We start from the raw sequence: 24,027 nt of genomic DNA on the forward strand, positions 1-24,027 counted from the left end.
TCGGGAAATATAGGTTATTTTATTAAAACAAACATTACAAAGCATTTACATGGTATCCAACTGACAAACTGCAAGATTAAGAAAACCAAGACATCTATATAGTCATCCACATTTACAAGGCAAGTGTGCCATTTAAATGGTGACTATAATTCTCAGGTTGGAGTCACAAACAGCTTGTTTGTGTGGTGAAATATATACAAGCCACAGCTCCATGTCTCACATATCAGTGTACATCTCCACACTTCAGGTGGTGTTAAACCTGTACACACAGTCAGACTCTGTGGGTCCAGTGGACTCAGAGCTGATGTCCAGCAGCACTAGGTCAGAAGTATAGCACACTCAGTCATCCTTAGAAGCTCCCTTAAGGCTGGCCTTGAGTTTCTTCTTCTCCTTCTGTCCCATAGCACGGTAGACCTTTTTTCGCTCTTCCTTCTGTCTCTTCAGCTTCTCTGCCTCCAGCTTCTCCTTCTTCTTCAGGAACTCTTTGTGCTTCATGTGCTGCTCTGCTTGAGCCTTCTTCTCCTTGTGAGAGTAGACTGTGCTCAGGGCATTGAGCAATGCTGCCACCTGGTGCAGAGGGGAGGAGTTAAATGAGAGCGGCGTCACTACTACAAACAAAACACGTTGCCCCTAAAAAAAATGCAGTAGGCTTGGAGGAGAAATTTACTGAAATGATTATCATCTACGGATATTTTAATAATGGAAATTCAATTAAAATCATTACTCCTGAGCATCTTTGATGCTTAAATTACTGCCTGTATTTTCCCTAATGATAATGGTGCAATCTCGACTTGCATCCAATATTTGTTAATAATTCATAAGGGTAACTATATTAATAAAATTATAATGGAAAATAATCAGTAACAGACCTCACCACACATTTGACTGGCCCATAGGCACAACGTGAAATTACAAGTGCAGTGGAGGCAGAGTTTATTAGATTAGAAATAATGGATAGATGCATTTTCATTGCATATTACATAAACCTTAGTATCCACAGTATCTCTTGCAAATTTGATGACAAAAACAAAAACTGGCCACTCATTTATTCAGACAGACAGACAGACAGACACACACACACAGACACACACACAGACCTGTAGCAACCCCAAGGTAACTTAAGAATATGCACCACTCGACACAGACAGCAACCCTAGCTCAGGAACTACATAGGGACCCTGAAGCTATGAGATACCAATACAATCACCACACAATAAGCTTGAGTAAACAAGCTTAGTGTACACAAACCTGCTTTTAGCTCCATGGGTTTAAAATGAGCATTTATTAAAGAGGAGCTGGTTGTAATGCTTCAATAAGATGTTTAATTATTTGTTTCTGAGCCAAATTCAAACACAGAAACAAAGATATGAAACAGAAGCATTAGGGCTATGCATATGACCAAAATACAAACCTCTGTATAACTATACACACTACAAATGCTTCCAGTCTCTGAGTGAAAGACTTCATTGTGAATGATTTAACAATTAGAGGGCGAGAAGAACTTTGTACAGCTGCTGTCACAATTTCCTGCCTTCCAGGATTATTATTAATTCATGAAACACATCCGATTCAGAGTTATACGCACAAATCAAGACAAGCTGCCTAAAATGATGACATTTACACTAAGTCTTTCCATTTCAGTTTAAATTGTGGAATAATTTGGGACGCTCTGACTTTCTAGAAATTCAGAAAGCCGAATAATGAAATATCTTCAGAATCACACAACATACATCAAGGTAAAAAGAATAAATGTATTTCATTTTAGATCAAGTTTATAGTATACTATAAAATGCGGCAAGTGCAAGTGTTAGGTAAAATGGGTACGTTTTTAATGGGGACCCGAGACTGAAAACCTCCTGCGGGGGGTTAAAGCAAGCATCTGTGCTGCTACAACAAATAAACAATTAATAAATGTCTAGGAGGAATATCTGATTACTAAATGGCACACGAACAGGACAACAGCAAAGAACAAAATACACCAGATCAAAATGTGAGTCTTCTTTTCCTGTTGAAGTATTCTTCGAAATTTCATGGGAATTGATTTAGAAATTGGCTAGCGCTGGGTCGGCAGTATTAATGCTAGAACGAGGTTTAAACAGATGCAGTATTTGAACAGTTATTCTCTGGAGACATCCTTGGTGGATTAGCTTTAGTCTCACTGTTGGTGTTCCAAAATGACAAAAAAAAATTGAATTAAAAACTGTTAGTGATACATAACCGCACTGGAGGCTCACCTTCCGCTCGTGGGGCTCGCGGATCACGACCGGTCTCTGCATGTCTCGGGGGACTTTGCCCTTGGCCTCCTGCTGCTTGTGTTTGCTCTTGAATGGCAAAGCCTTTTGCAGCTCTTTGGGGATATGGAGGGGGTTGAAGTGTCGCTTCTGCCTCACAATCGGCTACAGAAAACAGGAAAGAATTTACATGGATTAATTATTTCCATGAGAATGATTATGAATGAATTTGGTTCAACATAACTTATGACCTATTGCCAGTGAGTGAAGTGTTGTCATCGATCAAACAGAGAATATAAAGTGTGAGAGTGAGAGAGAACAGACTCTCTTTAACCTTCTGCTTCAGCCAGAACTAAGTGGATGTGACCAGACCAACCCTTGCTCTTTTGACAGCTTTTGCAATAGCTTTATTCTCTTGCAAATTTTGATAAACTACTAGATGTTTGGTAATTAATCAGTGTATTCGGGGTAAATTGGGTGGAATCTGTGCCATTTATTTTGATATGAAAGTGTTCTGATGTATGTCTTTATTAAGTAATAATAAGTGCACTACCTTGTACAGAGAGTCTTGGATTGGTTGGTTCCTTATTCCCAAGTCATATTTAAGCTGTCCAAGGGTCCTCATTCCCGTCCATTTGTCCTTCTGTCCAACAGGCATCAGCAGAGAGGTCACGGGATTGTACAGCTGAGGAACTGAGACAGGAAACCAGGAGCGCAGGAACACAATATCTGCAAACACACCCAATAACCACAATCAAGCATTGACATTCATTATGCTGTATTATTTTTTGTGCACTTTTACTTTAAAGATTCATTTGAAAGACATCCACAAATCCCAATATCACAGGTTATTAAGAGAATGTTCCCCTTCTCTTTAGGAAATAGATGTCCAAATTTATATGGACACCAACATCATATTTAACATTACAGTCAACAAACCAAACACGAACATCCCCTTTATGACAGGCTCCATACCCACATAAACCAGTCTCATAACCATTTAGGAAATGAATACACTTTTCACATAAAATATTACAGATCATATTCACACACCAGTTTAAGAGATCAGTATTGGATGGGTTTAAAATGATGGTTTCTCAGCGAATCACAAAAGTATCAGTGAGAAGTTGAGAACACTCGTTTAAACAGAACTTGACTGCACATCACATTTTTTACTTTATTGATACTGCTTTTAATCGTAATGCAAAGACCGGTCATCGGGACATAAGCTGTCATGTACAATAAAAGAGCCTGTGCAGCGACAGGAAACATAATTTAACACAAAAAGCCACCTAGACCAGGGGTGGACTTGCGCTCATGAGTTTTTATTTATTTATTTATTTTTTGAGTGGCATGTGGACGAATTCTTTCTACGCACACATTATTTTAGTTCTTGATAACAGACCGCTGCGAACTATAACACACCGTTGCCATGAAAAACAGAGCGTTGCCATGGACACACAAGATTCTAACCGTAGAGACGGAGCGCACTATTTTCTTTAGCGGAAACAATACAATTGTTTTTAAATCAATAAACTCCTTTTTAAATCATCATTTTGAGTCAAATTATCGATTTATTTGGTAGGTAACAATATAATAAGCGGGATCCGCTTCACGGACCTGTAACTTGAGCAACAGCGCGAAGCCGCAAACTCGTTGTGAATATTTTAAAGGCGTAACAGCTGATGAAAAAGCAGAGACAATTGTAGACGAAAATGAAGAGAGATTTTATCTTAGTTTTTATTTTATACAAAACATTTTTGTCTCGTCTTTTTTCGTCAACAATAAAGCATGTTAATTTAGTCTTAGTCAGCGTTTTTGGACAGTGGTGCAGTCTTGTCATCGTGTCTTGTCTTAGTCATGAAAAAAAAAGGTTGTTGAACATATTTCGTCTCGTCTCATCTGACGAAATTAACACTAAAACAAACGAGGTAGTCTGAATCTGCTGGGTCATAGTGGCCCTCACTTCTGAATACCTATTTATTTATTTATTTCTGCCTTCAGGAGTGACACTTCTAGTGACTAATGAAACAAGAAATTCCCTGAATGTCGCACAGAGCACCTGTTACTGTCTGCACTCCCAAAGCTGAAACCCATCTAAATCCTTTTTGGGACTTTGAGGTTCACTGCTTTCAGAGCTGCTCTTGGAGATGAGTAAAGAGTGGTGTTATCTTGGCAGGGAGTTAAATCATCATTAGCAAAAAAAAAAATATATATATATATATATATATATATATATAGATATATAGAGATATATATAGATATAGATATATATAGGAGTAATCATTAATAATAGGAGTATAATATATATATATATATATTATACTCCTATTATTAATGATTACTCCTATATATATATATATACATACACATATATATACACACATACATATACACACACACACATCTATACCTCCCCCCAAGGTGTTTTCTACTAATGGAAAGTTAGTCTATATATTTTCATGTATAACTGCTTAACTGACACACATGAACCCTCAAAGCCTAAACACAAGACATGGAAAACTGGTAAATTGTTTAAAAAGTACAAGGGACTTATTTGTTAAAAGGAGTATTAAGCCAAGGGAGAGAAAACTGCACAATGATATGATGTTGAGCTGCTGTGAGTCACCCTGACAATCCAGCAGTCGTAATAACCATGCTTTTTCATTCTGTGCTAGGTAATTCCCAGTCAGCACTGTGTCAGCGGAGTCACAGACGTGTCAATTTCCCGCCAGCCCCAACCTGTTATGTGCCAGCTCAAATGTGTCAGACATCACGCACTAACGTCAGGCCTGGAACAATTCACACTGTGTCAAAGTCCAATGTAATCTACTGTATTCAGGACTGTAGGAGTACATTAGCTTATAATTTAATCTTTAATTTGGTGGTAAACTGGTAAATGGTAGAGGGTTTTTAGATGGCAAACATATCCTCATTGTGGAATTTACTTTTACCGAGTTGTTGAGCTTAGTGGATGAGCTGTGTTGGTAAGGGGTGAACAGGAGGTATTGGGGAGTTTCTCCTGATTTTTGTACTTCAGATTTGATATCAAGTCTTTCACAATATCTCCTCAGCTTGGTTTGTGTATCAAACTGCCCCACGTTTTATCTAGTGTGCCAACACTCTGGTTTATGCGTCATGTTTAACAACTGGAGAACAAGACAAAATAAATACCATTTAGATGATAAAGTACAGTGAATATAGAGAACACACAGAGAGAGTTCTGTTCTCCAAGCTGCTCTTTCTAAGTATATCAACCTGAAAGACGTGTAGCTAAAACTCCAATAAAACTCGACTCAAGGCTACTCAGTGTCCAGGACAACTACACAGTTTACAGGTCTTTTGGTGCTCAATAACAGTCACACTGATGTGAAGGTGCCTGTTCTCATAATGCTTCTGTAATATTTTCAAAGCAGGAGGAAATAAACAGAAGCCTAGAAGCCTTTATCATCACCACGTATACATTAGATCACAGTGGAATTCTTTTCTTCGCATATCCCAACTGAGGAGGTGGTCAGAGCACAGGGGCAGCTATGACACAGCGCCCTAAAGGAGGGGGGTTAAGGGCCTTGCTCAATTGCAGCTTGGCAGTGCTGGGGCTTGAAACTGATCCTCCGATCAACAACCCAAAGCCTAAACCACTTGAGCCACCACTATAACCTCAGAGTCTCCCACTTGTTACCGTACCCTGCTAAGTGCACATAATGTGGTTTGGATGCAGGTATTGTGAAATGTTCGTCCACAAATAGTCTGCAATACCACGGATGTCCAAAAAGTTACATCTAGCTTCAAATAGTACATAGACCAACTTACCGCTCATGAGGAGTCTGTCCTCAAAGGTGGCTCGGAAGGTTCCAGGTGGCGTCCGCAGAGCCTTTTTAATCTGACCTTTGATCCCACTGACCGTGCGAATCGAAGCGCCCTCGAACTTTGCGACCTCCAGCACTGTGTTAAACATTCCCTGAGAGAGTGAGGGAAAAGGCAGAGTCACTGACATGCTTTTACAATAAGAGACCCAATTATTTTCAAACAATCCTTAATTAAATAGATTTTTTCCCTCCCAACTTAATCACTGAAAATTCCCAGCAATTTTTCCTTTAGCCTATTGCCTGCTGTCGCCTGCCATGACACTTTTTTGACCTACCAACTACATGGAATGAAAAGTCCTGGCCTCCCAACTGGCAGTGTCAAAGAAAACAAGGACCCTGCCAGCCTTCTCTCGCATTGAGAACATGGTTAATTACACCCTCTGGAGCATCAGGGTCACAGATGGCATAGAGCACTGAATACTCTTGCACTTAAATCTCAGCTGTAGGACCAACAGCAGTGCTTTTAACTAGATGCTGAATTTTAAGAATAGATATCGCTTCATTGCAATTTGTATATGGAAATATAATTGTGTCCATGACAAGATCATAAAACACTTTTTGTCCTGTAAGCTACTGTGAATGAAGACTGATCCCCTACCTGGACGAAGCTGGTGTTCTTAAAAATCTTATACGGGTATCCAACCAGCTTCAGTTTCTTCACAATGGTCACAGATTTGTCCAAATCCAAGATGACTCCAGTGGCTGCAATGCGGAAATTTGCCTAAGGAAAGTTTGACAGATTCAAAGAAATGAAATGAGGAAAACTACAGCAAGTCGACAAGACATATGGTTAATAACTGGTCAGAAGTGCAGCTTCATATTTGAATACGTTAAAGATCTTACTTGAGTCCCTGCAACACTCTGCACAGCCAGAAATCCCGTCCCCTGGGGTGTTATGGGACCTAAAGACAGGACGAGCAAAGGGAAAAGAGTGAGATAAAGGAGAACACTAAATAGTGGTGAAAGTTGAGAGAAATATCATCTTCTTGGACTATAATGGGGATGATGAGGCTGCCTTACCCCAGATAGCGGCACCACAGTGCATATGCTCAGGAGTGTATTTGAGCAGGCGGTGGCGGCCGTTGTGGTCTTCAATGTGGTAGAGAGGAATAGTCTGGAAACGTCTCCAGCCTAATGACAGAATGAGCGGGTCACGGGTCTTCAGGATACGCTTATACCAGCGGTGTTTCTTCAAACGCATCTATTTTCAAGAGAAGAACAGCAAAGGTGAAAGATGGCACCAGAAAAAGCAACGAATCAATATTTTAGTCCGTTCCAACGATGGGGTATTTTCGACTAAGCAATGTTTCTAAGCAGAGTCAAGAATTAATAATTAATGTCCACAAATCCTGAGCAATCAATAACAAGAACAAGAAAAAGAAGAAGAAAAGAGCAAATACTTATGATTTATTCAAGAGCTGATGATCAGTGCTCACCTGCAGATAGCCTATATTGCCTTCGCTGGCTCCCAAGGCACCAACTATGATGGGATAATGTGGGTCAAAGTTGGTAACAAACTCACACGGAAGCGAGGGGATTTCCAGGCGCACATACATGCCAGGCCTGAAGCCCTCATAATGAACACGAGTCTCATCATCCATGTCCTCAAACTCAGCCCTGTTCAGCTGCACGCACACACAGGGAGAAGCTTGTTAGGGCTGTTTTACCTTTGTGTTGTATCCCCCACTGGGCAATCGCGGTACTGCAAGGGGATCATCTCTATTATTTTCAATTATTATTTATAAATTATTGCCATCCAAATGATCAGAATGCAATATTAAATATTGTTAATGCATATGTAAATTATTATTATTTAATAAATAATTATTAAAGTAAGAACTTATCAAAAGATGATTAGATAATTAAAATGTTATTTTTATACACACACATACTGTATACACACACACACACTGTCGCTGTCGGGCGGAATCCTCGTATCTCCAAAACCGTTATTTTTCAGGAAATTAAAAAAAACGCTGTACTTTATCTGCAGTGCACAGGGTTTAGTCCGCATTGCAGTGGATTGTCTTGCGCTAAATTCCTGTCCTCAGACGAGCACCAGAACTAGCGGGGGTCAAGATTTTTTTTTCTTTGAGCCCAGTGTTTTGAAGACATTTACCTCAGAAGACGTGTTGATTCGTTGTGACTCTCATTAAAGAGAAATATGTCGCGAAGCTCTCCCGCGGAGTGAGGAAGAGGTGGACAGTTGAAGTGTCCAATGAAGTTAAGAGATTTGCGCTCAAGCTATTTTCAAGACTTTAGATTGGTTAATAACTTGTAAAAATAACAGACCCACGTGGGGACTGACCAATAGCATCGATATGTGAAAAAATATGAAATTGACCAAATTTGGACATACGAGGTTTCCGCCCGACAGCGACGATATAGACACATATATATATATAAATAAATGTCTTATCATAAATGTCTTATGAATTTTAATTTATAAAACTGATAGTTCATACATGTGCATGAATTGCAAATCATGTAATAGCTGTGACCTCTGACCTCAGCCTGCTTCTGCATTTCCTCTTTGAGGTCATCAAAGTAAGTAGCGTCTCCATCATCATATTCCGCATTGAACCTCTCCTTCAGTCTCCTCTTCTTTTCCAGACGTTTGTTTTTCTGAGCTTCATCATCATCAACCTTCACTAATGTGGGTTCCTCTTCCTCCTCCTCTTCTTCCTCCTCATTACTTCCCTGCACACGATAAGCATACACAGATGTACACAAAAACACAACATATGAGCCACAATTATTTATTTAAAAAAACGCTTGGTCAAATCCAGGTACCTCAGCATCGTCTCCCTTCGCAGAGTTTGCTTTGTGAACCTCTCCAGTTTCAAGGTCCTCAAAATCTCCATACATTTCATCTAGCATGATGAGAGTAAACAAGTAAGAATCAAAAGGCAGAATTTTTTCTTAAAAAAAAAAAAGGCTAATAAAGTAATTACCATCCTCTTTAAGCAATGTAGCAGCATCTTTATCTCCTTCCCATTTTCCAGTTACAAAGCAGTCCCTAATGGAGGCTAACATCTGAAAACACACACATCAATACAATTGTGTCTTTAGTTCAGTTTCCTAAGTATTCCAGCTACACTGAAAGCAGACTGATGTTGATTAAACAGTGTGCTGACTGCATTATTCACCTCCTCCTGGTCCCAGTCATGGCTTGCATCAGGCTGGAAACGTGAGCAGTCCATGGCATCCGCTCGTACTTTCTTGTTCTTCTCTGGCCGACTAACACGAAACAGTCCACCCAACTCCTCCTCCTCAGCGTTTTCTTCCTCCTCCGCCACTGACAAACAAGTGAAAAATACATACAAAAAATAAATACAAAATACTTGCTTCCACTTGATACAATCCTGCATTCATCAGGTCACAAACAGTCACAAAAATACACAATGACCCTCTATATCAGGGGTGTCAAACTCAAATTCACAGTGGGCCAAAATATAAAACTGAGATAAAGTCACGGGCCAAACTGAATATTTATTGAAAAATTAACTGCAACTGATATGTGATGTTCAACCTTTTTCATATGGAAACAAACTTTAGTTTTGCTTGAACACAGGATTTGGAACAACCAGAGCTTGATATTAAAAACACAAATTAAATTTGAAATAAAAGACACGTCAGTGGTGTTCATTTCTTATTTAAATAAATAAAACAAATGATGCCTCTAACTATCATTTTAAGTTCCTTTTTTGAAGTGGATCTTTTTCAAAACCAACAACAAAACAACCAAAAATAATAATTTCATTCAATGAAAATCCAACTTTTCGACTAGTGTCTTCTTGTGTTATATTCTTTCGTTACAGATACGTTAGCTCCGCAAACAAGACAAACAGGTCTGTCCTTTATATTCCTGTACAGATAATCTCCCTCCTACCTGTCTTGAAAGCTCCTATTGTCCATCTTTCGTTTGGATTTTTGTGGAGGGTGGAGTTAACTTGCCCGATGTGACTGTAGCATGGTTGTTAACGACTGTCAACAGAGAATGAGGAGCGCTTGCTGTTTGTGACTACGCGTCAATACAGTGGCAAGGCATTCTGGGATCTGTAGTATTAGCGGCGCATGCGGCTAGCCAGCTGTAATGCACATTTGATATGATCTCGCGGGCCAAATATAATTACACCTGTGTTTGACACCCCTGCTCTATATGTTCCATAAAAGCAACCTTCTGAGGAAACGTGGTTCATTCTTCAACCAAGCCTCTTAGAACAAATGGCAGCTTGTCTGGAATGTTATATATGCTTGTGAGATCACTCACCTGTGCCATACACCAGCTTGCGTAGGTTAGGTGCGGCACGTTGTCGTCTCTGATACGCTTCCGTGGCTTTCCGGGCCAAGTCGTCTTTCCAGCGTAGTGCTCCTGAAAGCCACGCATCAAACCAAAGGGAGGAGAAAGGATAAGACTCCATAACAAAAGCAACAGATTAAAAACATGGCATGTGGTATATGAAGCACTGTTTTGGGAGTATGCTAAGATGTCGGTCATTAAGCTTGAGAATAACAAATGTTTCATGTGGTTCGGTACAGGATGTGTTTTGGGTTATGGTTAAACTCCCCAAGCAAGATCCTTGACTTAAAATAGCTCAGGGAAATAAAGCAGTTTAAAGACTCAATAAATAGCACTGATGATAATGGAACAGAAACATGAGGGAGAAAGTACCTGCAGTTTCAGATCCCAGCTCTTCTTCATCTTCCTCATCCTCATCCATATCCTCCTCCTCTTCATCATCATCATCATCATCAGCCATCTTCTGCTTTGCAGCATCTCCTTCCTCTTGCACGTCCTCTTCTTCATCATCACTATCCTCCTCAGAGCAGTGACCAGAGTCTGGAGGTGCTGAGCTTCTTTTCTCAGGCTTTTGTTTCTCTTCTTCCATTTCCTCCTCCTCCTCCTCCTCCTCCTCATCTTCATCCTCGTCACTCTCTTCTGATTCTTCTTTGTCACTTTTCTCTAGGTCATCATCACTGTCTGCAAATGCAGGCATCTCTACAGCATTCCTGCTGCCTTTTCCATTTTCCTCCATCTTCTGTCTCTTTATAAGAGGAGCTGCTTCATTTATTTTTTTCTTTTCACCCTTTGCCACTTCACTCTTGTCCAGTTTGCTCTCATCACCTCTAGCCTCCTCCTCCTCTTCTTCTTCTTCCTCCTCCTCCTCTTCATCATCATCATCATCATCATCTTCACCATCCTCCCCCTCACCTGCCTTTTCCTCCTTGCTTTCACCTTCATCTGACTCTTCCTCATCACTTTCATCATTGTCCCTCTCATCTTCATCAACAAAGACAGCTTTCCTCCTCTCTCGCTGGGCCTCAGGGTCCCACACTCGGCTCTCCAAAGGCCCTTCCTTTTCAATGCTAAAGCAACACAAAAACCCAAGATTGGTATTAAAGACAACTGAAGGGGGGAAAAAACACTAACCAAAACTAATCGCCACTCTAACTTTACCCTTTCTCTTGCACTTCCTCTGGAGTCAGTGCTGCAGTTCCTGTGAACAGTGAAACTTTGCTGGCAGCAATCTTGACATCCAGCGTGGCCTGTGTGCCCATGAGGGACTGCATCAGCTCTGTGGCAGGACGTACCTCCTCCTGTCATGGAAAGTCAGACGCCGTTTTACAGAATATGCATCAACTACAGCATTTACCATACGGTCTAAATTTTAGACTCTAAAACAACGCTGAATCACGGAGGCCTGCATCCAGGATCACCGGCACTCACGTTCCAACTTGACGCACTTTTATATTTAGATTTGCGGAAATAAAAGTTGGAACACACACAAGCTGTTGTTTAGAAAAGCTAAAGATCGTTTAAATTTGATCCAAACACGGAAAATCGATTTAAAAAGGAACGATAAAGCAAATATTAACATAAAACCTGAAGCCTGTTGGTTTCCATTTCATCATTTTAAGTGCTTGAAATTCTATTTAGTTTTCTTTTGTCATGTAAATCAGGCATCTCTGTGTGACTAGTGGATAGAGCAAGCGAAGCACAAACTGGAGCTTTAACAGGAGTTAAAGCGCTCTAACAAAAGTACACAATGTAATGGAATGTGTGAGGGGGAGTTTAACAAAAAGCTGCAATTTTACATAATCTCCATTTCTTTTAATGTCAGCGTTTCATCGTTTAACAAGGGTCCGGATTCCTGTAGAAAAAAAAATTTATTTAGATTGCACTTTCAAAGTTTTTAATTGAGACCCCTTGTAAATGTAATCTAAAACTGAATATTCCTTTTACACCATGTAGTAGGTTACATAGTCTGTTAGACGATTTATTTGCGCTGTCGAAACGTAACAAGATGCAGGTTTTGCATCTTATTAAACGTAAAGAAGGAGAAGGAAGACTGGGAACGGAACATTCCACTAGAAACTAATAAAAATTTAAAAAGTATAGCATGTTCTTTCACTATTTAGAAAAAATAGTAATTATCAAAAATTGTTTATGCAAAATATTTTAGAAATACTCTCACGTTTTGTATGACATTATCCCTCAATCCCTCTGGGTTTTGTGAAGGGTGTGTGTTTTGCACAGGATTCTACTTTTAAACGCCTATCAGTGAAGACATGGATATAATTACTTTAAGACTGCTGTAGTCATATTCGGCACACATGACTCGAGGAGGATGAATGGTGATTTTGCAGGAATTTCTGCAATCGCAAAATGAGGAAATCCTGGAGAGACTTATGTCATTAAAACCAGATGAGATTTTTCATTAAGAGAAGTGAAGTGACTGACCTGGTCCTGTTTGACATGGCCAATCGGCATGTCTATGTACACAGCGTCTTTATCATACACCACTCCTCCAACCCCTGACATAGGAGCGTAGAGCAGTCTCTCCTTCTCATTCAGAGCTCTCTTCTTCAACTCCTCTGGCAGAGGACACGGGTCAGGAAGAAAGCTGATGTCGGACACTGAGAAGTCTCCTACTCCTGTAAAGCACATTTCCACACAGAGTCTTATTACGCGCCCATAGTTTTTTGAGAAACAAGCAATAAAATGTACACTTCTAGTCAGACGCTCTAAATGCTGAAAGCTTATATTGCAGTTGGTTTTGTCTAAAGAATTATATTATAAGTTCAAAAAGTTGGAATAGTGGGAGTAAGTGAAAGTTTAAATATTGCCTTTATTATCACCACATATACATTACAGCACAGTGAAACTCTTTGCTTCACATATCCCAACTGATTAGGTTAGGGTCGGAGACAGAGGCAGCTATGATACATTGATGATTTCAATGATAGAGACTTAAAAGCACTTTAGTAAATGTAACTGATACAGTGCCCTGGAGCAGGGAGGGTTAAGGGCCTTGCTCAGTTGCCCAACAGTGTCAGCTTGGCAGTGCTGGAGCTTGAACCTCGACCTTCCAATCAACAACCCAGAGTCATAACCAATTAAGCCGCCATTACCAAGAGATTATTTTATCAGTAATCTATAATCTAACTGCAGCTCCGTGCTCTGTGGTTTTAATATTGTTTAAAATGAAAACATCAGTCTCCAGATATTCAAAATCTCACTAAAGCATATTGATTGTTAGGTTTCATCTGTTTTACCTGGAATATGAACCTGGCCTTTGTTCTTCAGGAATGTCCCACGCAGGTAGCCATACAGAGACACAGTTCTGTCACACTTCGGATCTAAACGGATAGCCTCTGGATCGGTTAGATCTTCCATGCTGAGGGAGGACATTCAGACATTGTCATCTTCAGTAACCAAATGTTTTCTATTCAGGGATGTTGAGGATCTGGAATTTTCTCCCTACACTTACCGATCAGCCACAACATAAGGGTGAGAGGTTTGCCACACCAGCTGCCTAAACTTCATGACTGAAATGAATCGTCCAAGGTTCCTCACTTCCTGTGTCTGGTACTCGCCATACACCATCCCAGACAGGTAAAACAGCTTGGCACCCTTTCAGTGCAAAACAAGCAAAAAAAGTGACATTAATAAGAAAGGCGTTTGACGGTTTAAAATCATTATGCCAGGTGATTTCATAGATGTGTGGTTTTACCTGATACACCTCAGTCCAGAAGCGATGTTTGAGACGTTTCTTTGTCTTATTGAGCGACTTATTGTTTTTGAAGGAGTCCAGGTGTGTGAGCACGCCCATGACACGAGGGAAACCATGCACCTGACAGATGTTGAGGAACTCAAAGGTCTCCATCTCAAAGCCAAAACTAGCATCAATCAGCATCAGGACCTGGTGAAAGAGGAAACAACTGTCAAATGATAGCTACGCCTTTAACTGACAAAGGTTCATGAAACACACTCACCAGGTCTGCAACCTTTGCCAAATCTATCATGGTATTGATATCGTTGTTGCACTCAATAAAAGTCAGACGCCGTTTCTTCCCTACAGATACGTTAAAGAGACGTATTCAAACCATGCATAATTCGTATCAAATAAACTATGCATACACAGGAAGGTTTCACAGGAATTCACGAGAACAATAACTGACTCACCTGATACTATTGTGACAGGGCCGCAGATGTCTGAAAGCTTCTGCCGGGTGTAATTTTTGATCAGGCAGCGGATGAGTGTGCTCTTGCCTACTTTTGGAGGCCCCATTACGACCACCACCACAGGGGGTGGCTCTAAAGGCGTGCGGTCTACCAAAGGAATATGATGCTTCTTAGTTTTTATGTCTTGTGTCCTATTCAGAAGGGAAGAAATAGATATGTTTTCCCCATAATATACAAAAAGTAAAAAGAATAATTTCCCACACACAATTCTTTCTTGAAAGATTGGACAGAATCTTTAAGGACGCTCATGCCAAGTATATTAGCTGTATATATTTCATGCTTGGACATTACTAAAACATGCCTGATGAAAAAATAAAGGCTGAAATGCATTCAGAAACATGTTAAAGTATTTTTAAAAAGCATTTCAAACCATTAAATTCTCATTTGAAAATAAAGTAAGCAACTACACTGTGTAAAAGTCCAGCTACATAAGGCTCCTTGTTTACAGGAAGGTCTGGAAAAGCAACTAACCTGACTAAAAGCTAACTATTGTCACTATTCAGTGACCATTAATGATTAGTTCTTGACTACACAAGGCACGATAAATAAAACATCCGTTTATAGACAGCTGTGTGACTGAGCTTTGTTTCATTTACTGCATTTGACTACCATGAACTCTAAAAAGATGACTCACCTGTACTTGAATTTGCATGTTATGAGTAAGTTGTTAGAGTTAAATTAAACAAACTCGTGTGTGAAAATTCCACGAGGGTTTAAGAAAACGTATTTGATTTATTGGATGGAGGTGTAGGTAAAGTGAGATATTTTAGTAGTTTTTATAGTGTTACAACAAGTGAAACTTAGTGTTTCAGAAACATCAGCTATACGAGGAACTTCACTTTAATAGCAAACTTTTAACAAGATGAGATACAGAAGGCCTAATTTTTTTTGTTTTAGTTTAACACGATGTCTAGTGGTGTTAAGATCAGGATTAATACATGACTGTGTACAATTCATTGCACAGAATCAGAAAATAAATCCTGAATATTTACATTTCCAGCATTCGGCAGACGCCCTTATATCCAGAGCGCCTTACATGATCACTTGTTTATACAACTGAGCCACTGAGGGTTAAGGGCCTTGCTCAGGGGCCCAAACAATACCATCTTGGTGGACCTGGGATTCAAACCTACAACCTTCTGATCGGTAGCCCAACACCTTAACCACTAGGCTACCACACACATGAAGGTGAGCACTGACCTGTGGAAGGTCTTGGCCATGCGTACAGCCGAACGCACAGCGAATGCTTTTGGGTTTCTCTTGCGCTCATCTTGCTCCGGGTCTGAACTCTGATCCCGCTGCTTCCTCTTCTTCTTCTTTGCAGCCTTGGGGCCACTTTGCTTGTGCTGGTGTCGTTTCTGCTCCTTTTCCTCCATCTTCACACCTCTGAGATCTGTGCTTTACACAACAACATGATTTAGACTCATTTAATATAAAACAGAAATGAACACAGTCCTATAAATTGTGCAGAAATCCGTTGTTGTCACACAAACATCAATTATCACCAACTTTTAGTCAGGTTTCAACTCTCAGTTGAATTAAAAAGGACCCCGGATTTGCATAAAGAGCTTAGAAAATAGAAGAACTAACAAAAATTCTAACAATACTCAGAGCCAACACAGAATTCCTGTAGGTACTGATACCATTCCCAGACTTTAGCCAGGAGCTAAACGCATGTTGTTATGCGGTTAGTCATTTTAAACACCCAACTTTCAAAATAAATTACGTAATTATGACACAATTCTTACCTTTAAGCGCTTGCTCTTTCAGAACTAATTGCTGTCGAAACCCAAATTCACTTTAAACTGATTCACTCGTTTGCAGCATCATGTCAGATTCCCAAATCGCGTGCATCAGTGGTGTGTATTTTTTCACGTGTGAGCCACATCCGGGACTGCTTCCGTCGCGAATATTTCGTCGTGTTAAACAAAACGTCCCGAGTTTAATAGTTCCGCTAAGATTTTTACGGCTCTAACGCTACGTATAAAACAAAACTGTAAAACAAAATATTCGTTTGCTTAACATTTTATTTGCAATAAATTATTGTACAAAATGTGAATATTTACATTTCACCCCAATCCTACAATATATGAGGAAATAAATATGTTTAATTATGTAAAAATTGACCAAAAAGGTCTTAAATAATGATACAATAAATCAGTAAAATCTTACAGCATAAAGTCCTGTGGAGAACAATCTTTTTGGAAGTGTTTTACATTAAATAAATAAATAAAAACTTAAATAATATAGCCGCCCATCACAATATAATGAGGTAAAATATCAAGATTTTCTTTGGTGAGTATTTCACATAAATGAGCTAAAGTTTTTTTCTCACTTTACGAATCAGTCATTTGTCTTGCAAAATATAATTCTATTTTTTTCTGGGTAAACAGTCTTATTGAAGCTCCATCTGTCCATTAATCTTCCACCAGCCTGGTTCCATCTCTCCAAGAACTTCCTCTAGACACTGTGAAGACAGATTGGGTAACGGGGCCAGAGGCTGTTCCTGAGCAGATTCATCCCACAGGCCGCTTCCACTCTGAGAATATGGCATGGGGGGTGTGTTCTCCAGTCCCATGTCCCAAAATGCAGAATCTGCAGAGTCAGGGGAGGTTGACTTCAAGCTGTTGAGAAATCCAGACCTCACACTGCCATGAGGATAAGGAGGAGGAGGATATAGAAAGACTTGGCTTTCATCTTTGCTGTTGTTTCCAGTGCTCTGCATTGGTGGACTCCATAGACACTCTGGGGAGGTCTGTGCTCTCATGGAGCCCCAGCCACATGGAGTAACTTCCAAGTCAGAGTGAAAGGAGGAAGGACTCAAGCTAGTGCCCATCAGCCTGTCTTGGCGTGGCCTGATTGATGGAGTGCTGCAGTGAGCCCCATTTGGTGGAAGTCCAAAACTTTGTGAAGACAAGTCAGTAAAGAAGCAGTCCTGCTCACCATCTTTGAGAGGTTGAGAGACATTAAATGCTGGTTGTCTACTTTCTTTCGCACCAACCATGTGAGGTGGCAGGAAAGGGCTGGGCAGTGAAGAAGTAGCTTCATGTTGAGGGGAGGTCCGAGTGGCTCTGTTCTTTAAGGTTCTTGCCCTCTTGTTCTGGAACCATACCTGTTTAAAACAAAAAATAAATACAAGTTTGATTATGTAAAACAACCACAAAACGTAAGAAATACTGAAATATATACAAAAGTCATGAGAATTTAGTTAAAGCATATACCTGAATTCGTGACTCTGGGAGGCCTGTGGCTTGAGATAGACCTTCTCTGACACTAATGCCTGGATATGGGTCCACACTAAAAGCCATTCTGAGGAGCTCCAAGTGCTCTTTGGTGAAACTGGTCCTCTTCCTCCGGCCTGCAATCTTACTAGCCTGAGATGCTCCATCTTTACCTGAAGGGAGGAAAAAAAATAAGTTATTTTACAGAATAAAACAAACATCTCTCAAACAGACAAATATAATTAAATGAAAACATACAATCTGCCTAAAACTAAAGAAATATATGAACAATCTGGAAACTTATCAGTTTGTCCTTACCAACAATGCTATCAGACCACATGGCTGCAAATTCTTCTTAAATAAAAGTATCTTTCCTCAGACCACAGTGTAAGGCTAATAAGATTTAAGATTTTAGCTAACAGAGAAGATCAACTTGTGATTGTGACTCAGTATTAAGATCTGGCAGTATTTATCCCAGAATTCCTTGGTCTAAAAGAAGGTGGAGTTACACAGAGTTAGAGTTCTGTGACATCCACTAATGAACATCAGCCATTTTCACTTGCCACACCCCAATTCACACCTCATTTTTATTCACACTCTATTCTTATGATATTGCTTGAGGAATCAGCATGTTAGGGCAACTTCCAAAATCAATTTAGACTATATATTTCTAAAAGTTGATAGACAAAAGAAAATTTATTTTGTATTTTATTATCCAAACACACCGCACTTATTAATTTGCATTAATAATATAATTTTATATAATCACATAAGCTCACAAAAACAATAATAACAAAACAACAACAACAACAACAACAATAATAATAATAATAATATTTTTTTTATTATAATCATAAATATATTTACAATAACCCTCTGAGGGGAAGAATGCTTTTTCTCAAAAAAAAACTTTACATTACAAACTGTACAAAAATGTGTAACATTAAAATACAACAAACAATGATTAATATCCACAAGACGAATGTCAGGACTAAAATCCTTAACATCACCATAGGCTTGCTTTATGCAAATAAGCTTGATTAACCTGGTGTATTGAAGATGTGTGTTTGATTGATATTCTGCTCTAATCAATTCAATGGCTGTTAATGGCCTTACATGATCAAAAGATTACACTTTGAATGTGACAAGCCTGATATCTCATGGTCCACATCAACAGTAGCCATGTGACTAGTCTTGTTTGGTGTGTTCACACCTTGTTAGGATAATCTGTTCTAGTGATGGATACATTCACTTGCCCTGGCATGGAAGATTAATCATTTTTTCAAATTCTAAACAGTCATGCTGTGAGCATACAATCCCAAAGCTCTAAGCCATAACCTATAGGGAACACACCTACACCTCTGTCATCACAACAAGAATAATCGTCTTAAAGAACAGTACCTTTCTTATTGCATTTCTGCAAAAATGTATATTTTTGTCATTTAGGTAGCCATTTATCGAATATAGTGCACATTTTACATTAGTGTCTAAATTAAATTAGGACTATAACTTACTGTAGCATTTAATAGAGTCCGGGTGGCCAGAAATAACATAATAATATATAGAAAATTATTTGTAGCCTTTAAAGAAGGGATTACAAGCTGTGTCAGTTCCCTATAGAATATCTTGGCCAATTTGTGTAAACTTTATGTTATTGCCTAATTATATGGGGAATAAATAGTGCTAATCTAGTAGTCAGTTATTCTATTTTCAAAAGGTCTGTGGTGAATATTGGTGCTGTACATTATAGAACACGAGTGCAAGCCTGAAGAGTCAAAAGCTGAATGTGATTTAACTGTAACATAGCCACTAAACCTGATAATTAGCTGATTAGGTTCAACCAGGTATCTTAGTGCGGGAGAACACCAAACTGTGCTGCACAATAAGAGATAAAAGGGAAAACACTTATTAAAACTGAGTCAAACAATTTGAGGTAAGTTCTGTTTCAAAACCTGCTTAACTATATGCAACTGTTAAAAGCTTAAAGTTGAATATAATGTTCATGCAGCTTTTTAAAATTCTAATAAGCCTCTAATAACCTCTAACATGGCTGAGACACTGGAAAAGGAGTTCAAGTTTTAAAATGTAAATGTAAAATACAAACGTGAGATTTAATTAAAAATTCAACATGAGGTCAAGTTGCTGACACAAAACAAGCTGCTGCTGCATCAAGCCTTCAGTATTTTAATACACACAATGATTTCAGTGTCACATTAAAAGGTCTGTCTTTCATTTTAAGCAGGATGCATAATTATAGTTTTTTTTTTTTTATTATAGTAATTATATACGCTGAGAAGTCATCACTTGTGTAGAGGCAGGACTAGAAGGTATAAAGTGCAAATAAATTCATATACATATCATATCCAGTCAGTAATACAAAGTCAAATTCTTAGTCTATGATTTAGGTCCTTCACTAAAATATATTTATTTGGCATTGTAATTCATTCATTCATTCATTTTCTACCGCTTATCCGAACTACCTCGGGTCACGGGGAGCCTGTGCCTATCTCAGGCGTCATCGGGCATCAAGGCAGGATACACCCTGGACAGAGTGCCAACCCATCGCAGGGCACACACACACACTCTCATTCACTCACGCAATCACACACTAGGGACAATTTTCCAGAGATGCCAATCAACCTACCATGCATGTCTTTGGACCGGGGGGAGGAAACCCCCAAGGCACGGGGAGAACATGCAAACTCCACACACACAAGGCAGAGGCAGGAATCGAACCCCGACCCTGGAGGTGTGAGGCGAACGTGCTAACCACTACGCCACCGTGCCCCCCTGGCATTGTAATATTAAATTATATTACAATGCCAAATAAATATATTTTAATATAAATTTATTGTCATTCATATCAATCACATACAAATTCAAAAGTAAAAATGCAATGCAAAAGTAATCACATTTGTGTTTACATCTGTGGCAGTGCTAAAATATATCACATATACAGTGATACCTCGAGATACGAATTTAATTCGTTCCGTGACCTTGCTCGTATCTCAAATTGCTCGTATCTCAAAGCAATTTTCCCCATTTAAATTAATTGAAATCCCATTAATCCGTTCCAGCTCGCAAAATTCCACTCCAGTTGTTTTGTTTATGTGTTTTGAATATGAAAAATGTACAGTACCTGTATTTATAAATGACAAATATTGTATAAAAACATACAGTAATAAAAGAGAATGTTAAAAAATAAACTGGTTTTACTTTACGGAAGATGCGCACGGAGGTTGAGGGAGGAGTAAACAGGCGGAGGAGTTAGGAGGAGTTACACTTTCACTTTCGTTCACTTAGTCGCACAAGTTAAAATTTTTTAACGGATCCAACGCTTAAAACGGATCCGAAAATTACAGATCCGCAGATGGTCGGCACCTCACACAGCCCCTTTGTGACTCTCCATAGGAAATGAATGACTTCCAGTTTATCGGCCGTCGTTTGTCGTGGGCAGTGGAAAGGCGGCTTTAACCGAGTGAGACGCGGGAAGCTGAGGTGGGGGAAACAGAGCACACGTGGTTGTTGGGGATCTTTGTTGCGGCGGTGGCGGCAGCGGCGGCTCGGATGCTCGTATCTCAAAAATCTGCTCGTATTTCAAGCCAAAAATATGGTCGAATCACAGCTCGTATCTCAAAAAATTCGTATGTCAAAGCACTCGTATCTCGAGGTATCACTGTATAGGAAAAGTCATTTAAGTCATTTGTCTTTGATTTACTGTGTACGAAAAGTGCTAAAACACAACTAATATTTATTAATTTATTAGCTTGTATGCTTTTAATAAGGTACACTTTACCGGCATATGTTCATAGTCAATGTTAAATCATACATTCATGTTGTAATGTCAAAATATTACTTATATATAGAGATGGAGGAAAATATATAGCGATAAAGGCTACAGCTAAACCGACTAAAATACCATGATTGACAGACAATAATGGACATAGTCACACAAAACCGCTTAACAGTCTTGAATCCTTAATGCATGTGTATGAGGGTGAGCTCCTCAATGTGCGCTTGTCCCTACAAGAAACTCTTGGCCACATATTTAGAATTATATATAAATGCAGTTTATGTGGTAATAATAAATATTCCTCTGATGTACACAAATCACTTGGTTAATCCTGTGACACAGTTGCATTATATTAAACACCAAGCTAAACTTTGTGACATCGTGAGTTTTCATAACCAAACAGGATGTAACCAAGATATCAATCACACTAGCATTTACATGAGATGAAATGTGTCTCCAACATTTGAGCTAAGTGCTGAAGTATAAGAGCTTTTTTGTCTTCATGATGCACAAATCTGCCATGCACCAATTCAGAGTGCTGACATATTAGAGTATCCAGTAGTTGTACTTTCTATAACAGTTCTTCCTATTGTGTTGTATTCTTTTCCAAATATACTATATAGATATAGCCACCCTATATATATATATATATATTTTTTTTTTTAATAAATGAGAGGTTGTCATTTTCACTATTTCTCATTCATTTTAGCGTTTGTTTGTAAGACAAGTTAGTTCCAGTTAGTTAGTCTTTCCCTCACCAGCCTCACTGTTCCCTGTAGTGACCATTTATCAAATTAAATGAAATAAAAAAAAAATGAATCAAACTTAACTCCAAAATAACTCAAATAATCACCAAGATACACCATGGGTTGTAGTTTACACAGTTAAAGGATTGAGTCCAAGCCATATGATGCATTTGGTGAGCTTTATTAAAGTGTTTACAAGCAAACAAACAATTTTGCATCTCCTGCTCCTTGTGCCCAACTGGCTTGACAAACTGGTAAAAAGGTGCACCCCCTAGGTGCACATGGCCTAACCCAATAGAAAAGAAATACTAAACCAATCCAATTAGAAGAATACTAAGAAAAGTAAACATATTCTAATTGAAATAAATGAACACAAAATACCAAAAAATAAACTACTTAACAAAATTTTAACATTGCACAAACACTCACTCACTCACTCATTTTCTACCGCTTAACCGAACTACCTCAGGCCACTGTGCCTATCTCAGGCGTCATCGGGCATCAAGGCAGGATACACCCTGGACGGAGTGCCAACCCATCGCAGGGCACACACACTCTCATTCACTCACACAATCACACACTACGGACAATGTTCCAGAGATGCCAATCAACCTACCATGCATGTCTATTTTTGTTTGTGCAATCGGTGTCTTAGTGGTTAGCACGTTCGCCTCACACCTCCAGTGTGAGACACCTTATTAGTTTTAGAGTTTTATCCATATAGATGTTTACTAATAGGTAGGACTGAAAAACAGCTTTACGGAAATCCTGGTATAGGTTTAGATCCTGATGAGCAAAACAGAGGAAAGCAAAGAAAATCTCCCAGACGAAGACGTGAGAGGACACGAGGAAGAAACCCGGTGTACGGCACAAACGTTCGTTTTCATAGCGTGCATACTCTACCATGCATGTCTTTGGACCGGGGGAGGAAACCGGAGCACCCAGAGGAAACCCCCGAGGCACGGGGAGAACATGCAAACTCCACACACACAAGGCAGAGGCGGGAATTGAACCCCCAACCCTGGAGGTGTGAGGCGAACGTGCTAACCACTAAGCCACCGATTGCACAAACAAAAATAGACAAATAGCTCCTACAAATACGGAAAGCAAAATTGGATTGAAAGACTGTGCTGTCACCGAAGACCGCTTCATAATATTCAATTATATGGAACATCTGCTGTACAGAGTTCATTCATTCATTCATCTTCTACCGCTTATCCGAACTACCTCGGGTCACGGGGAGCCTGTGCCTATCTCAGGCGTCATCGGGCATCAAGGCAGGATACACCCTGGACGGAGTGCTGTACAGAGTTGTTACTATAAAAACAATGACATATAGCATTAACGCGTTAGTACGAAGCGTTCAAACGGATTACAGCCATCGTCCGAGCTGCCGTTATAAAAAACTAATCCATACCTTGCGACTGTTCAAATTCGAGAAGCTGTAGAGGTGATAAACAATTAAAAACACAGCAATTAAAGACACCGAGCAATTAAAGGGCATCTAAACAGATTTTAGTTTATAAGTACATATAGTTAGTTTATATATATATATATATATATATATATATATATATATAAATATATATATATATATATATATAAATATATATAAATATATATATGTGTGTGTAAAT

The 24,027-nt window shown here is 39.2% G+C and overlaps 2 protein-coding genes across 3 annotated transcripts; both read right to left on the reverse strand.

Annotated features, from left to right (window-relative positions):
- Window positions 1-16,516, reverse strand: bms1 (BMS1 ribosome biogenesis factor). Of its 2 annotated transcripts, none has more exons than XM_060858366.1 (23): window positions 16,379-16,516; window positions 15,831-16,023; window positions 14,571-14,761; window positions 14,381-14,460; window positions 14,119-14,307; window positions 13,876-14,018; window positions 13,661-13,782; window positions 12,846-13,039; window positions 11,562-11,701; window positions 10,776-11,470; window positions 10,374-10,475; window positions 9,250-9,398; window positions 9,055-9,136; window positions 8,894-8,973; window positions 8,609-8,800; window positions 7,537-7,725; window positions 7,121-7,301; window positions 6,944-7,002; window positions 6,699-6,821; window positions 6,045-6,192; window positions 2,785-2,960; window positions 2,235-2,396; window positions 1-567 (listed from the first exon to the last, which is right to left on the reverse strand). In XM_060858366.1, the coding sequence occupies exons 2-23, from the start codon at window positions 16,004-16,006 to the stop codon at window positions 340-342; spliced, it is 3,801 nt and encodes a 1,266-aa protein (XP_060714349.1). In that variant the 5' UTR covers window positions 16,007-16,023; window positions 16,379-16,516; the 3' UTR covers window positions 1-339. The 2 variants fall into 2 exon arrangements, with proteins under 2 accessions (XP_060714349.1, XP_060714340.1); XM_060858357.1 differs by having other exon boundaries at window positions 15,831-16,028; window positions 16,379-16,510.
- A 302-nt stretch (window positions 16,517-16,818) lies between these two features.
- mxtx2 (mix-type homeobox gene 2) lies at window positions 16,819-18,286 on the reverse strand. Its single transcript, XM_060890258.1, has 3 exons — window positions 18,170-18,286; window positions 17,852-18,024; window positions 16,819-17,742 (listed from the first exon to the last, which is right to left on the reverse strand). The coding sequence occupies exons 1-3, from the start codon at window positions 18,189-18,191 to the stop codon at window positions 17,026-17,028; spliced, it is 912 nt and encodes a 303-aa protein (XP_060746241.1). The 5' UTR covers window positions 18,192-18,286; the 3' UTR covers window positions 16,819-17,025.
- Between the last annotated feature and the right edge of the window lie 5,741 nt (window positions 18,287-24,027).

Source organism: Tachysurus vachellii, chromosome 2 (assembly GCF_030014155.1).
Source record: "Tachysurus vachellii isolate PV-2020 chromosome 2, HZAU_Pvac_v1, whole genome shotgun sequence".
NCBI lineage: Eukaryota > Metazoa > Chordata > Actinopteri > Siluriformes > Bagridae > Tachysurus > Tachysurus vachellii.